This window comes from Helianthus annuus, chromosome 1 (genome assembly GCF_002127325.2).
Source record: "Helianthus annuus cultivar XRQ/B chromosome 1, HanXRQr2.0-SUNRISE, whole genome shotgun sequence".
In the NCBI taxonomy this organism is placed as follows: Eukaryota; Viridiplantae; Streptophyta; class Magnoliopsida; order Asterales; family Asteraceae; genus Helianthus; species Helianthus annuus.
The window spans coordinates 134,741,956-134,757,438 of NC_035433.2; the positions used below are offsets into that span (position 1 = coordinate 134,741,956).

Genomic DNA, 15,483 nt, shown 5'->3' on the forward strand with positions numbered 1-15,483 from the left:
TCTAGAGAAGCTAGCATTAGCTCTTATCTTCGCATCCCGAAGACTCAGGAGGTACTTCCAAGGGCACAAGATTACCCTGATGACCGATCAACCCCTTCAAAAGGTACTCAGGAGGCCGGAGCTATCGGGACGGTTGGCTAAGTGGGCTGTGGAGCTGGGGGAACACTCTCTGGAGTTTAAGCCCAGGACAGCCATGAAGGGGCAGATACTGGCCAATTTCTTAGCGGAGGTCCCTGAGGACAAGGAGAAGGAACTTTTAAGGTGGGAAGCCTTAGAAAAGGAAGAAAGAGAGAAGGAGGACGAGGCGGTGTGGAAGTTACTCACCGACGGGGCATCTAGTGAAGAAAGGAGTGGAGCAGGAATCACTCTGATGAGCCCCGAGTGGATTGAGCTGATATACGCCATACCGTTAGACTTCGAGAACACCAACAATACTGCAGAGTACGAGGCCCTCTTAGCAGGGATGAGGCTGGCACAAAAAATGAAAGCAAGGCACGTGGAGGCTAGCACTGATTCACAACTGGTAGTAAAGCAGTACTAAGGAGAGTATGAAGCCAAAGACAGCACCATGGCTCAGTACGTGGCAAAAGTGAAAGAAATGGCCAAGGCATTTAAAACTTTCAAACTGGAATACATCCCCCGAGGATGAAACAGAAAATCTGATGCCCTCAGTAAGCTGGCCTCAGTGGCATTTGACCACCCCGCGAAAGAAATTAAGGTGGAGGTCCTGACATCCCCTTCCCTTAACACGAAGGAGGTAGCTACAGTTGAGGGTACTCGGGAAACGTGGATGACACCGATTATCAAATTCTTCAGGGATGGAATTTTACCCGAGGGGGAATGGGCAGCCAGAAAGATAAGGGTCAAAGCCCTGCAATACGAACTGATCGATGAGGAGTTATACCGAAGGTCATATCTGGGTCCATCCCTGAAGTGTGTCGATATGGAAGAAGCTGAATATGTGGTTAGGGAAATGCATGAGGGGATTTGCGGAATGCATTCGGGACCAAGGACGATAGTGACGAAGGCAATGAATGCAGGGTTTTACTGGCCACGAATGTACGAAACAACATCTGAGGAAATCAAGAAATGTGATAACTGCCAGGTGCATGCACCAATGACCCACCGACACAAACACCCCATGATACCGGTCTCAACATCCTGGCCATTCCAAAAATGGGCTATCGACATAATTGGGCCATTCCCGGAAGGCCCGGGAGGGGTCAAATATGTGGTGGTGGCTATTGATTATTTCACCAAATGGATCGAAGCGAAGCCCCTGGCCAAAATCACTGGAGAACAGATGAGGCGGTTCGTACTAGACAACATCATCTGCAGATACGGGGTCCCAAAAGAACTGGTGAGCGACAATGGCGTTCAATTTGCTAGAAGACCCTTCAAACCGTGGTGCGAGCAAATGCACATTCAGCAAGTGTTCACGTCCGTCACCCACGCCCAAAGCAATGGCTTGGTGGAAAGAGCTAACCAGAACGTCATCAAGGGAATTAAAGGAAGGCTCGGAAGAAAACAAAAGGGCTGGCTGGAAGAACTTCCATTCGTGCTATGGGCATACAGGACAACTCCTAAAAGTTGCAATGGGGAGACTCCGTTCAGCCTTACCTACGGGACAAAAGCCGTCATCCCCGCTGAGATAGGATCCCCGACTGCCCGAATGAAGCTCCGGGATGAGGAAAATGAACAGGACCTCAGGATGAACTTGAACTTGTTGGAAGAAAGAAGGGAGATAGCCGCAGTCAAGGAGGCCAAATACAAGAGGCTACTGGAGAGTTATTACAACACCAGGATGAAGAGGCTAAACCTCGTCCCAGGGGATCTAGTCCTTAGAGCCAATGAAGCCAGCCTGCAAGAAAGCACTGGAAAGCTAGGCCCCAACTGGGAGGGACCCTACCGAGTCACATGGGCAAACGGCAAAGGAACTTGCAAATTGGAAACACTTGAAGGCAAGGAGGTCCCCAGGACCTGGAATCTCATGCAGCTTAGGAAATATTATGTGTAAGGGGTCCACCCCCAAGAAAAACGGCCAAGAGCCACTTTTGTAACAATTAACTATTAGTCTGTGGCTCCCCCAAAGACAAACCTTTTGTAACAATCTATGATGGGAAGTGTAAATCCCCAAGGATTAAATGAAAAACGGACAGAACATGTCCCCTTTTGAAAAAACAATGGACATCACACCTAGGCAGACGTGCCCGGGAACACCATTAAACCTAATTAACAGGCAAGCACACGTGTACAAGGCATCCCAAACATGCCAAAAGCTCGGCCGTGGGGCTAATAAGGGTCTAGCTAACCCGAAGAAAACAGACATAACAAGTCAAAAACATAAAATCACATTATAAACTTGTCCATCGATTGGCCTTGTACAGACAATCATAGTTTAACAAACAAACAAAAAAAATACAACATACTCTTATAAACAAAACCACGAAAGGAAGTCTGCTTTATCCATATAAAGTACATACACAAAGAAAGGCCTCAGTAGCCTTGGCAAGAGTGAATAACATACGAAATTACAAATACAACAAAACGAAGCAAAGATACGACTCCCCGCCAAACAGTCTAAAAGTCTCCAGGGAAGCACCAAACTGACCCTCGGTAAAAACCCCTGCAAAACAAACAGCCACAACAAGAAACAGGCAAAAAACAAAGAGGTAGTATACAGTCATAAGCCATACGATTAGAAGTTAAGGAGGTCCCCGACACGAAGGACCCCCTTCCAAGCAGTCAAACAAAGTTCAAAAGTACCCTAGGACAGGTAAAGTTATCCATATTACAACTCGAAAGATGTTAAATGTCTGAAATTCACTGGGGATCACCCCCGGACAGAGATGGCGGAGACGAAGGGCCGGCAGAGGAGAACAGGGCTTTTAATTCATCAATAGATATCAGGGGATGCTCCAGGATTTTCCCGAGGATGGCCGGGGTTTTACGCCTAAACTCTTCATTCAGCTTGGACAACCTCTTCTTTGCCTTAGAATTGTAAAGAGGAGTCTCCTTTCTGCCCAGGCCCTGAGCAGAATAGGCATAGCCATCCTTTAATCCTGACTGGTAGCCAACATCCCTGTATGCCCTGTACACCTCCTCCAGGCCACTCTTGAAATCCTCCGACTGAGCAACAGCAGCAAGAAAGGCCCTAAAGCCTTCAGTAATCAACCAGTGCTTCTCCCTTGCCAATTGTTGGTTGTCGTCAGAAGCTATCCCATAGTCTGCATACATGGTGTTAAGCTGCTCCTGGGAAACGGAGCCAACTTCCTTTAAATGCTTCAGCAGCCAACTCTTCTTTCTCTTCAACCAGCGCCGCCATCTCCTGCTCCCAAGCCCGTTCCTTTCTCTCCAGCATAGCTCCAGTCCCCTGGACGAAAGATCAACATATAAAAAGGGGGGGAAGGACTGTGTACCTTCTCCTCAGCAACTTCCTCTCGGCATCAACCACTTGGCACCTAATCCCAGCAGCAACTGACTGGGAAGCCTTAAGCTCAGCCTTAAGCCCTTCATTTGCCCTCCTCAAATCATCAATCCTCTGCAACATACCAGCCCCCCTAAAAAAGCTCTCGCACAGGGACATGCTATACTGATCCTCGAAAAGATCATCCTTCAAAGCAGAATTCACAAATCTGTGAGAAGGAGGGACAGCATGGCTCAAGAAGTCTCTAGCAGACTCAGGAGTCCCTATCACCGAGGAACTAGTCACCTTCCACTTGGGGACATAAGTAAGAGGGATGGCATCGGCAAACAGGGGGCAAGAGGGGATCGATGAGCAGGACCTTCAAGGAGGGTGGGTCTACTAGTCCCAGTAGCATGAGAAGGCGAAAGCTCAAAAGCTGAGGAAAAACGGGCTATGCCCACCTCGGAGGCCTTGTCCCGAACACGGGAAGAAGAGGGACCAGTAGGAATCTCTATGGGCTCCTGGAAACTCCCCTGTGAAGTAAGAAAAAGAACATCAGAGGCAAGGCAAAAACAGAAAAAATGAAATAAAGGGAGGATAAGGCTTACCAGCAAAGGGGCACTCACTAGGCTCGAAGACCTCAGGTGTTTAGACAGGGAACCTTTGATCCCAGCAGGGGGGAGATCAGAAGCAACTTTCGATGAAGGAGGAGGTTTTTGACAACTGGCACTCCGAAGTCTTTGACGAATATTGCGGGGAGCTGGGGCTGGCTGAGGACTGACAGATCTTCTCTTACGAACTAACTGAATTTCCACATCTTCATCATCACTTCGGCCAGAAGGATGAACAGGAGGAAAGTCAGGGGAACTTTCCTCCTCATCAGAAGGGTTCTCCTCATCACCACCCACGGCAGTAGAGCCCCCGGCCTGAGTGGATCCCCCAGTAACCTGTACCTCCGCATTCAATCTGGGATCGATCTCGTTGTCAACTACAAACTTGACATCTTTGGAATCGCCCTGAAGTAGCCTCCACAAAGTTATCTCTACACAAAAAAGAGACATTAAAGATGACTGCACAATCTTTAAGACATAGAAAAGGGGTGACTATAAGTAACAGATCAAGAGTAAAGAAATACCCTTGTTGCCGAAAAAAGCCCTAGGACGAACCGGATAGGAGGGGCCCAACCCTCCCATGGCAAGCATCCCCTCGGAAAAAGTAAACGCCCTCGTCGGATTCTCGCACATCCGTTTCCACTGAACGGTTTCGGTTGGGACAGAGTAGGAACAACATCTTCAATCGCAGCATCAAGATCTCTCGGCAGTGAGGACTCCGGCAGCATAGCAGCAGAGACAAAGATGAATCTGCTTTTCCAATCCTTTGGATAGGTGGAGGTGGGCATGAAACTATAACAGGGCTTCAAGACATTGTTCTGTCGTTTTGCAAAGGTAAACCAATCCCCATCCGAAACTAGCCTATAGAACATGCAGAACAGAGGAATAGAAGGCTCCCCTGAAATGGCTGCACAGGATAGCTCAAAATGGACCACCCTCATAAACCCTAAAGGGTGCATCTGAGAAAAGTGGACACCAAAGTGACGAAGTAGAGCGACTTTGAAAGGGGAAAGAGGATACCGAACCCCACAGGAGGAAAAAGCCAGTGTGTAAATGGGGATTCTGTCTGGTGTGCATTCTGCCGGTTCGTTAGGGCCCGGCAAGGAAGGAGAAAACTGTTCAGGGATCTTATACGCTTCAACGAAGGACTTCAAGTCCTTTGCCGTCAGTACTGATCTTATCGATGAGCGACCACAACGACTCATGATCGAAGAGGAAACGATGGTTAAGGGGAGTTGTCACGAAGAAGAAAAGAAATCGAAATGATTTGAATAGGAAATCTGAAAAGGGGGACAGGGTATTTAAAGAGGTATAACTGACATGCAGGTAACTGTCATGTCATTAGTCCCTTCAAAATTCAAAAAAGGGGCACGTGTTACTAGGGGATTAACTCCCGCTATAGGAGTTCGGCGATGTGATGATTAGTGGGGACGGTTAATTATAACTGACCTGGAGTGGACCCACAGGAAAAAAATACTCTTTGAACGGTTGTGACTCAGCCCCGGATCATGAGCCTCGGGTCTCAGAACCAGGGACTAAAGATGACTTGACGGCGGGCCAGTGGGAAAGCCCACTTTACCCGCTTTGGACTATCTTTAGGAAGGCCCAATTATACGAAAGCCCACAAAATAGAGTTACATTGCCCATTAAGGCTTCTCTCCTTTTGTAAAGAGCGGGAAAACAGCTAGCAAAGATAACAGGCTTCATTTAATGCTCGATAAGAATGGGATCTCGTCTGAAACAAGGTACTTCTCCGGCTGGAGCATTAATTAAGGAGAACATCTCACCATTGGGGGTCAGACGCGTGTCTGCACCCCCCGAGAGCCCCCAAAAACCGTTAGATCACATGTGGAGATATCTAGTGAGATAAGGACCGGCTGTTATATAAGAGCAAGCATGAAGGAACAAAGGCAGGTATCATCTCCGGAACCATCTCATTTACTACACTCTCATTTACTCTCCTCTCATTAATTCCGACTAACATTCTCTTACATTTAATACCCACATACGTATTTATTAGATTCACACCAAAGAGGAAACCTTCCGGTGATTCTACTCATCGGGAGAAGCTCCTTTCATTTTCCCGGCAAGTTTACTTACTCTCACGCCGGAGCTTGGTCACGGATCCCCCTCCCGGGGTCCCCCGTGATGAGGCTAACGGTTTGTTCTTTTGTAGCAACGAAGATAAAGGCTCTTGACGTCAACGAAGATCCATCTAACGTCATCCGGGAGTTGGGTATTCGACAGTAGAAAAAGTGGACTTTTAGCGCTTACTATCGTGAACGAGTGGAACATGAAACCCTTTCTAGATCATGTGGCAGAGCTTTTAGCTTCATCCAAACCCGTAAACTTGTACCTTGGGTGAATCCTTCCTGAAGCCATGTTTTATGTTTTGTTTTTACTAGTATGTTTAAGTAAGTACTGAGATGCTTCAGCTTATTATATAGATCGTTGGCTTATGTCTAAGATGGTTAATTTAATGATTGATCAGGTTTTATTTAACTGATAATAGATGCTTTTATCGACTGTCCATTGTTTCCTAATAGAATTTCGCAAGTCCACCACCACAACCCAAATCAGACCGGTACTTTGTATCAGTTTAATCCAAACAGAAGAAAAGATTGTTATGTACGGAGTCAGTCGTTCTTAAGCCAGGATGCAGGTTATTTCAGTTTTTTTATTATAAGCATAAAGGACGATTATTTTTTACTTGGCAAATCTAGAATAATTATAGGTTTTGTTAATAAAGATTATGTGACCAAACGACAATAGCCATGGAGAGGCACCTTATACAAGTACTTGTGGTGTAAGATTTGCATCGCTCATCGACCCCTTCCCTGTGCTGAATTCACCACCAAAGTCAGCCCTCACGCCACTTTACAGCAATGGGGTAGGCATGAGAGATGCTTTAAGCGCACACACATAGGACTAATGTTGGAAAATTTCTCAGATTGTTGGATATTCGTCTTGCTTTCGTAAGGAGGTCGGTTCACATGGGTTGGGTGTTCATCGTTTTAAAAAGGTGGCATGACTAAAGCAAGTGCCAATGAATCTTGGGAAATGCATGAATAGAAAATAAAGAATTCCCACCAAATGGTGAATGCTTCTTAAGTACATTTTTAATGTGAGTTTTGGTTTCAATCTTGGTGTCACTCCTCTTGTATTTATATGTATTAGAAATCACATTGTCTGATGATAAGGGTGGTTGAGATGTACAAACACAACACTTTATTTGGCTTTTTTCTTTTAATAGGATGCTTGCTATCTTTTCCATTGCTTTAGAGACAAGGTAGCTCGGGGGTAGGTACTCTTGTTTTGCACAAAAATCGAATATAAATGTTATTGAGTTTCGAGCACGGTAATTATTTTGACTGCTTGCGCTTCGCGAAGCCTTAGTTACACCTAATTTTAGACCATGGGGTATGGTGGGGCGGGGATTTGGGGCATGAGTTACCCGGGGTGGTGACTTGGGCGTTTCTCTCCAACCCACGCCCCATACCCCATAGTGTTACATAGGTAGTCGTACATCTATGGTACGGGGAATATGAGGGCATGTTTATCTTCGGAACCAATATCATAAGTACTCTCTTTTATCATTTTTTTCCAACATCAAACTCCATGCGGATACCAAGTTACCAACACATATTCTCCATTATATATATTTTGATCACTTAACAAACAATGGTTGTATGTGGTTCAAACATTGGTTGTTTGGAATATGTGGTTCAACCAATGAGTTGGAATATTATTATAGTACTAAAGTTAATATCAAGTGAGGTTGCAACATTGCACATCCTTGAATAAATAAAAAAACCATTTCTTTGAGACATGGAACTCAACTAACATAACTGAATCATACCTATACAAATAGAAATACATAGAACTCGTCTAGTTTTTCTAAAACTTTTTCTCACTATTTACTAGACATATAACAACCCAAAGTTTATGTCAAGACATGGAAAGTGATTATTACGACAATTGTTATTTTTTAATAAAATCTTGTAACTTATCCTCCTAACAGACGCATTGTTAGGAGGATAACTAGTAAAGCTTTCAAATTTTGGACAGTTAATTAACTAAAAGAAAAACAGTGAAGTCATGAGTCATGACCAAGAGTGCCAAGCCAATCAAAGCTATAGACAACACCCGTTAAATGTGATGATGAAAATGAAAATGGTGAAGCGCTGGTGAATCTGAATCTGTGTGTTCGTGTACATTGGGCTTGATCTGGATGTTGAACTTGCATTGATCTTTCGGTGGGTCTTGCTCGACTTGTGTTGCTAACCCATCAAAATCGCAACTTTCTTTCGATTGGTTGGACATTTGAAAGAACGAGTTAAAAGCATAAGACACCATTTCGCACTCACCGAGGCCGCTACATAATCCACCGTCGGCAAATGCGCTACAATCGGCATGTTCACACGCGTAGTCCATAGTCTCATTGAGTTTTTGTTTGTCATGAGGCACATCTGACCTCAAAATACACCACTTCTTAGACTGAAAAGTGACAATTTTGGCTCCTACTAATTTCTTGTTCTTGTCTTTTGCATCCAACAGGTTGAATCGGAGGAATGTATTTAGAAAATACCTCAAATAGATTTCCGAGCACACTGTATGTATGTATTTTCCGTCGTACACTGGAACTCCTTTCGGAACCACACCTGCACATCCGTCTTTCGATTTAGCTCGTTCCATCAATCCTTCTCTTAAAGGATTTAGATGTGAAAACTTGACACGGATATCTTATTTTGAAATGAAATATGAAGATTTTATTTTTGATACTTGAATCGAATTGAGGAAATCATTCACAAAGAAAAAAGAATTAGCCCCTTGAGATGCAATTTGAAGCTGCCACGTAGCCCTAATTTTTCTTATATATAAAATAGACTAGGTTAGATACCCGTGTGCTACACGGGTTGAAAACAATGTAAAATATGTAATACATAACTCTAAATATTTTTTTTTATAAATGAAATAAAATATTACTAATAAATGTCTTTTGTGAGATTAACATTCAAACACACCTTAACTTCAATTTAGAGTATCTAAGCGACCACAACTTAGCATGCATAGGACCTTCTTTGAATCAATAAGCTTATATAACTTCCAACAAAGTTAAAGTAGCAACAACATTATTGTGATAGTACATCAATAACTTTTGAACACTTCCACCAAGAGCCTTTAATCCAGCAAAATGTATAAGTGAATCAAACACGCATAACAATTTTAATTGCAGCCTTTTTATATCTATAAAAAAACAAAATAAAATAAAACAATGAGTAAATAAGTTTACTTTGAGGAGGTAATAACAACGCCTCTCATTGAGGCGCTTGTCCATCATGTCCATATGCATAAAAAAAATAAACAAACATTAATACTCACTCCTTGAAGGCATTGTACAGTCTATACTCCGGATCATCAGCACATAATGCGATGATCTTATCATCCATGAGGTTGTCATTTAATGTCATTATGTTCAATGATAGTTAAAAATAAACTTTTTTTTGAAACATAATATCATACTTGAGTGATAATGGGCATGACACCAATTGCTTTTGAATGAAGAAAACAGCTTGGAGGGTTGGTTTGCCAACCTGCAAAAACATTGATCATTTCTCATTAATCATAGTTAATACATAAATTCACAAAGATTTTTTGACTCTCTAGAAGGGTTGCAGCTTTTAATTATCAGCAAACGCAAACTGTAGAAACAAAATATACAGATTAACAGTAACATTTTCTCTCTCCTCCACTCACAACCACTTTTTATACTCTTTATATTATAAAAACTCCAGACACACAATTTAATGGATTGGATGTGAATGCTCTAAGGTAGTCTTCATGCTCACCATCGTACTAATCTACTTTTAGTCTTTCACTCTTTTCATCCTTAACCTATCTATAAAATCTTGACACCTATTCCTTTTCTCGAACCCAAACTCAAACCTACCCTATAGACAAAAACACAAAGTACCCTCTTACATCCACTTCAAATATCAACCTCTGTGTTGTGTTTGGATTGCAGTCAATAAGAACATATTTGCACCAAAACCCAATCCATGACAAATGAAACCCCTAGTTTTCCACTTAATAGAAACCGATCGTTCAATCATAACTCATAATACAAAATAATTTCCATTAAAGAGTTCTTAACCCTTACTTAGTAAGTAACTTAAAACTTTTTCTACCAAAAAAAAATTAAAATCTTTTATGACTTACTCCTACAAAATAATTTTCATTACAATTGATCATGGGAGCCTACATCACTTAGAATGGGAAAGTGTATGTATCTTCAAAGTAGCAGCATTGTCACACTTACTTAACTTAGGCCACTGTCCAATACCATATAAATTCAGCACATATGGCCACTGTCCAAAAAAACATAAAATATAGAACTAATGATGTTTTTGGATTATTCCCATGGTTAATAAACAAAGAATTACTTCAGTTATATCCTTTCAGAAGTTCAAACATTCATACTTATCCATCTAAATTCATGATAGCATATCCATCTAAATTCATGATAGCATATTTATCCTTTCAAAATATTGTTTCATAGTAAATAAAATCTTACGAATAATAGTTTGTTTCATAATTAACAAATAAGAAAACAATTTCATTACTACGAATCATCAAATCAAAGTTCATAATATATATTACTATCTCTATACAAGAATAATCGATCAAAAAGTTGATCCATACAAACCCACATCTTGAAATCATAAAAGAAATCATACAAACCAACAAATATACGTATTTCAATGTATGGAAATTTTAACATGACTATAGCCAATGAAAATTAAATTAAATAAATAAATCTAATAATGAAAAATTAAAAAAATATATAAGTACCTACAAAGAATCACCAATTAGTGTTTTAGAGGACCAATATAATGACAAATACTGCAACGAATCACCAAGCAGAGCTTTTCTCTTCCTTTATTTGAAAGTCACTGTATCAAATCAAAGTTCATAATATATCTTTCCAGAGCCATCGTGAGAGAATGCAGATGAAGATTTTGGAAACTGTATCAGCATAGCATGATGGAAAGTTTTAAACTTAGCATCTGAGATTGTGAGGGAAGATAGATAGTTTAGTTAGGGTTTGTGAGGAGACTGTTGAAAAGAACCGCATACGGGCGCAATGTTTAACGAAATGAAAAATTGATTAGGGTTAGAAGAGCATATGGGGCACTCGTGACCCGAAGAAAAACCCAGACACCATAAGTTTTATTTATTTATTATAATAGTAAGATAATTAGATTATAGTGCAGGCTGTAACAGCATTTGTTGGGCTTCAGCCCCTAATCCACTTCCATAGCCACTGATCGTCTTATCCACCCGCATAATCCCTTGGATAAACCCTAGCTACACCATCATCACCGCCGCTTGCATAAACCCCCGTTCACCATCATAACCGCAGTGTCCATGTCCGGAGAAGAAATATTGCGTTATTATCACATGAATGGCAAAAATAGAGGATTTACGGTTGACCGAAGGGGAATTATACGCGTGGGGTTAGTTCCGCCGCCTGAAATTCTTGAACATATCGATAATCCCAGTGTTCTCATAGGGAGAACATGGAAAGCCGGCGAAAGGTTAATTCGATTTGAGGAAGTAACTGGCACACACCGTAGCCCTTCACCATCACCAACAAATCCCACGGGAAGGTATAGGCCCATGCCATATGATCGTTATATATATTGTTTGAAGTCTTCTTTGCTGTGATTTATATTTAAATGCCGCCCTTTTTTTGTTTGAATATGTGTTGCTTGCTTGTCATAAAAACTTTAATATGTATTTTGTGAACAAAAAGACAACTAATTACTTTTTGTAATTCATGCTACCTTACAAATCGAGTCACCCTTCATTCACAACTTGTAACTTTACTCTAAACAATTAGAGTGTTAAATATGATTATAAAAGTTATGTTTTTTCAGCAATTATAATCTTTCTGAATTATTATTATTATTATTAGCTTAGGCTGCTGTTTATGCAATAAAACTGATTATTTGGGTGACTTTCAATCCTAACCAGCAATACGAACCAGCAGCAGCTACTGATTACTCTACACATGGGAGGGACATGGAGCAAACAGAAGTACGTTGCAACCCAAGGAAGCGGAATAAAGAAACGTCTTCTAAGGATTCCTTTGACTTCGTCACTCTCGGATTTGACATATTCAGAGCTCATTGATCATGTGAAGAGGGAGGCAGGTTCATTTGGAGATAAGAAATTGACCTACAAATCATCCAAGAAGCCTGTATTAGGCATGCGTATACCAGGCGTGAGAAGAGTTAATTTTTTAGCACTCACTATCAATAGCGAGTGGAACATGAAGCCCTTTTTGAATCATGTGGCAGAGCTTTTAGCTTCATCCAAACCCGTAAACTTGTACCTTGGTTGAATCCTTCCTTCCTGAAGCCATGTCTTATGTTTTGTTTTTACTAGTATGTTTAAGATGGTTAAGTAAGTACTGAGATGCTTATGTCTAAGATGGTTAAATTAATGATTGTATATATGGTTTTAACTGATAATAGATGCTTTTATCAATTATCCATTGTTTCCTAATAGAATTTCGCAAGTCCACCACCACAACCCAACCCAACCCAATTCAGTCCGATAACTGAAACCAAATTTATCAACTTTGTATCAGTTTATCATCTCACAAGATTATTACTTTCAACCAAAGCCTATCAAATCTGTATTCTGCTTAAAATTAGAGAAAGATACATACCTCAGAATTTAGGGGCGGATCATCCACACGGGCCAGCTTGTATAAACCCTTCGAATCTCTGCCTCACAAACATGTAAAGGCATCTCCTATATAACAAAACACATGAGCGGGAATAGTGCGCGTGTACACGTCGCGACAACAACAGAACCCGACGTTTTCTTTGCCGACTTCTCTTTTGTTGTTCATGGGTTCTTTGTGTCTGACCGACTATGACGATGACAATCAACAGTGACGGTGGCAACAGTGCGACCAATGGCGATGGCGGCGTTACTGTTGTCAACGGGGTTGTATCTCTGTATATACACGCCCGCAACCTCTGTGTTTTCCTGTCTTTGTTCATAGCAGGAGCTTTTTTTATCCGTTATCGTAATTGGTGTGCTCGATCTATATCCTGTCTTTGCATTAGATAGCTTCACCACCAGGTAACGTCCATATCCTGCAGCTAAATCAATTGATGTTGTTTTACAATAGCAGTTGTTAATTGATTTGTAGGTTTGGGAGTAACATTATATAGGGTTCTTGAGTTCCTACAATAGCAGTTCTTTGTTTGTTTTGTACAAGAGTTTGGATTCACATCAAATAGGGTTCTTGAGTTTGTTTTCTGTTTATTCATGATATTTATGGTTATGTCTATGAAAGGTCAGTACTCTTTACACATTTGTGTTGTGTTGGCTTCAAAGGTGTGCTGATATACATATAGATATACTGATTGAATTTAAGAAAACTAGAGGTCTGTTGATATACATGCCTTTTGCTAAAATAAGGAATATCAATCAGAGTTTGTTAATCATGAATATGTATATAAAACTAGAAACTGAGGAGCTGACTGTTATATTGATTTCAGGCAGAACACAAATACCGAGGACCAGTGGCGAAGCTTGACGTGTTTGACGGGGTGGTCGAAAACGTATATACCCAAAATTTTCTATAGAACCGTGGGGTCGAAAACGTATATACCCAAAACTTTCTATACGAAAACTACATATTTAACACTACTAAGCGAAAAGTTCAGGGGGTCGGGCGCCCCTTCCGGCCCCAACAAAGCTACGCCTCTCCCGAGGACGACCTTCAACTTTTGGGTTTCTTAAAGTAAGCTATTGCAGTTTCTTAAAAGTTAAATGGTAGATCGACTTCTGAGTTGGCCCATAAAATTAACACAACTGTCAAGAAGCTAAATCACAGTTCCGTAAATTAAGATAATGTCTGAATAATTCTTTGTATATAACTGCTTTTATTAAATCTGGTTGGCGAGATTGTAAAGTGTTATTTGTTTTTAGCCAAGAACCCTGATGAAAAATCGGCTGATTTGATCTAGCTTGGTAAGGTAACCGGCAAAAAAAGAGGTTGCAAACGAACACAGTTTTTAGTACCGTAACTGAAGTAAACAACTTTGTGATAATATTTCAAAGCAGCAAAATGGATCGACAACAACAATACTATGCCGCATAACAGAAGAGCAACAATAGTATTAAGATGGACAACAAGATCAGAATGGATTAGCATTAGATTAAGACGGAACCACTACATCAAAATGGATCAGCAACAACATATTAAGATGGACAACAAAGTGTTAGTTTTCTTATTTTCGAATGATAACCTGATAGAAATAGCTTATATTGCTTTCGTTTAAGTGTTGATATCAAAAAGTGTGGATTTTCTTTGGGTGGGATTCTCATATTTCGTTCCAATTACAGGTTTGGAGATTATAATATGTGGCGGAACTAAGATGTTTTGTAGGATAATGTCTTTTGTGTATTTGAATGTGTATAATCTCACTCCCGTTATTGTTTATGTTTTTGGGTTATTGGCTTCCGCTTTTCTTTTCGTTTGATTGATCTATAGTACCAACGTTCAATTTGATCTTTTTCGGTTGTTATACCTAGTGTATGTGTTGTATGGATACCGTGAATATTGTGATGAACCAAATCACCATTGAAAATTACAAAAAAAAAAATATACGTAAAAAATAGTGCGGCAACGCGCGCTGGGCAACAACTAGTTATCTATATTCTTAAAGTAGAAGGTCGGTGGTGGCTATGCCACCAACAAATTACAAGAATGCCCTTAGTCATGAAATTACAATAATGTTTTTTACGGCTCCATCTTCCTGTCTAATTACGAAAATGCCATCAGCTCTCACCTCAGGTTGAGTCACCGGCGGTCAGTATTTTCCAACCTTTTTTGCGGCGTTTTCTTTCCGGCTTCAACTGGATGTTTTTTTTTTTGAACGACTAACTGAAAGGGAGAGGAGTCTTCCTGAAACCGGACATAGTCCGTCATCATTCCACCAACCCAAGTTTGATCCCAGGTGCCATCACGAGAAGTTCCCAATAATTGTTGTCTCTTGCGAGACTTGAACTTGGTACATCTCTCTAATCTCCAGACTAATTTCATTGCTGTGACCAACTCCACTAGAACATCATTGGTACAAAGTTGGATGGTTAGGGCCTAGGGGTGGGTCGGTTAGGTTTGGTTACGTTGTATATCATGGGCCTGTGTTTTATATTATTGGGCTAAAACATGGTTTTTATTTTGCATCTGATTATTAATGTGAAAAAAAAAAAAAAAAAGAGTAGGTTCTCACTTCCCAGCATATCAAGATTTGTAATAAAACATACATGTGGATTTAAACTAAGAGTTTGTAATAAAACATACATGTTTTTTTAAACTAAGATGATGGGTTTTACATTTGGTAAAAAAATCAAATATAAAAGGTTCGTAAAATAAAA

The 15,483-nt window shown here is 40.8% G+C and overlaps 2 protein-coding genes across 2 annotated transcripts; one reads left to right on the forward strand and one right to left on the reverse strand.

Annotated features, from left to right (window-relative positions):
- Positions 1-7,818: 7,818 nt before the first annotated feature.
- On the reverse strand, positions 7,819-11,364 carry LOC118491522 (probable glucan endo-1,3-beta-glucosidase A6). Its single transcript, XM_035989367.1, has 4 exons — positions 11,300-11,364; positions 10,874-10,954; positions 9,541-9,611; positions 7,819-8,678 (listed from the first exon to the last, which is right to left on the reverse strand). Exons 1-4 carry the CDS (start codon positions 11,362-11,364, stop codon positions 8,167-8,169), a joined length of 729 nt encoding a protein of 242 aa, XP_035845260.1. The 3' UTR covers positions 7,819-8,166.
- On the forward strand, positions 11,293-12,573 carry LOC110879116. Its single transcript, XM_022127525.2, has 2 exons — positions 11,293-11,687; positions 12,055-12,573. Exons 1-2 carry the CDS (start codon positions 11,446-11,448, stop codon positions 12,422-12,424), a joined length of 612 nt encoding a protein of 203 aa, XP_021983217.1. The 5' UTR covers positions 11,293-11,445; the 3' UTR covers positions 12,425-12,573.
- Positions 12,574-15,483: the final 2,910 nt, after the last annotated feature.

Excerpts from the sequence above, each read along its gene's own strand:
- LOC110879116 (XM_022127525.2), top strand. The coding sequence starts at position 11,446 with ATGTCCGGAGAAGAAATATTGCGTTATTATCACATGAATGGCAAAAAT. Across the intron at positions 11,688-12,054 it reads CCAACAAATCCCACGGGAAG|CAATACGAACCAGCAGCAGC; the intron begins GTATAGGCCCAT and ends AATCCTAACCAG.
- LOC118491522 (XM_035989367.1), bottom strand. The coding sequence starts at position 11,364 with ATGCGGGTGGATAAGACGATCAGTGGCTATGGAAGTGGATTAGGGGCT. Across the intron at positions 10,955-11,299 it reads GCTGAAGCCCAACAAATGCT|GAAGAGAAAAGCTCTGCTTG; the intron begins GTTACAGCCTGC and ends TTTCAAATAAAG. Across the intron at positions 8,679-9,540 it reads TCATGCCCATTATCACTCAA|GTGTGGTTCCGAAAGGAGTT; the intron begins GTATGATATTAT and ends ACGGATGTGCAG.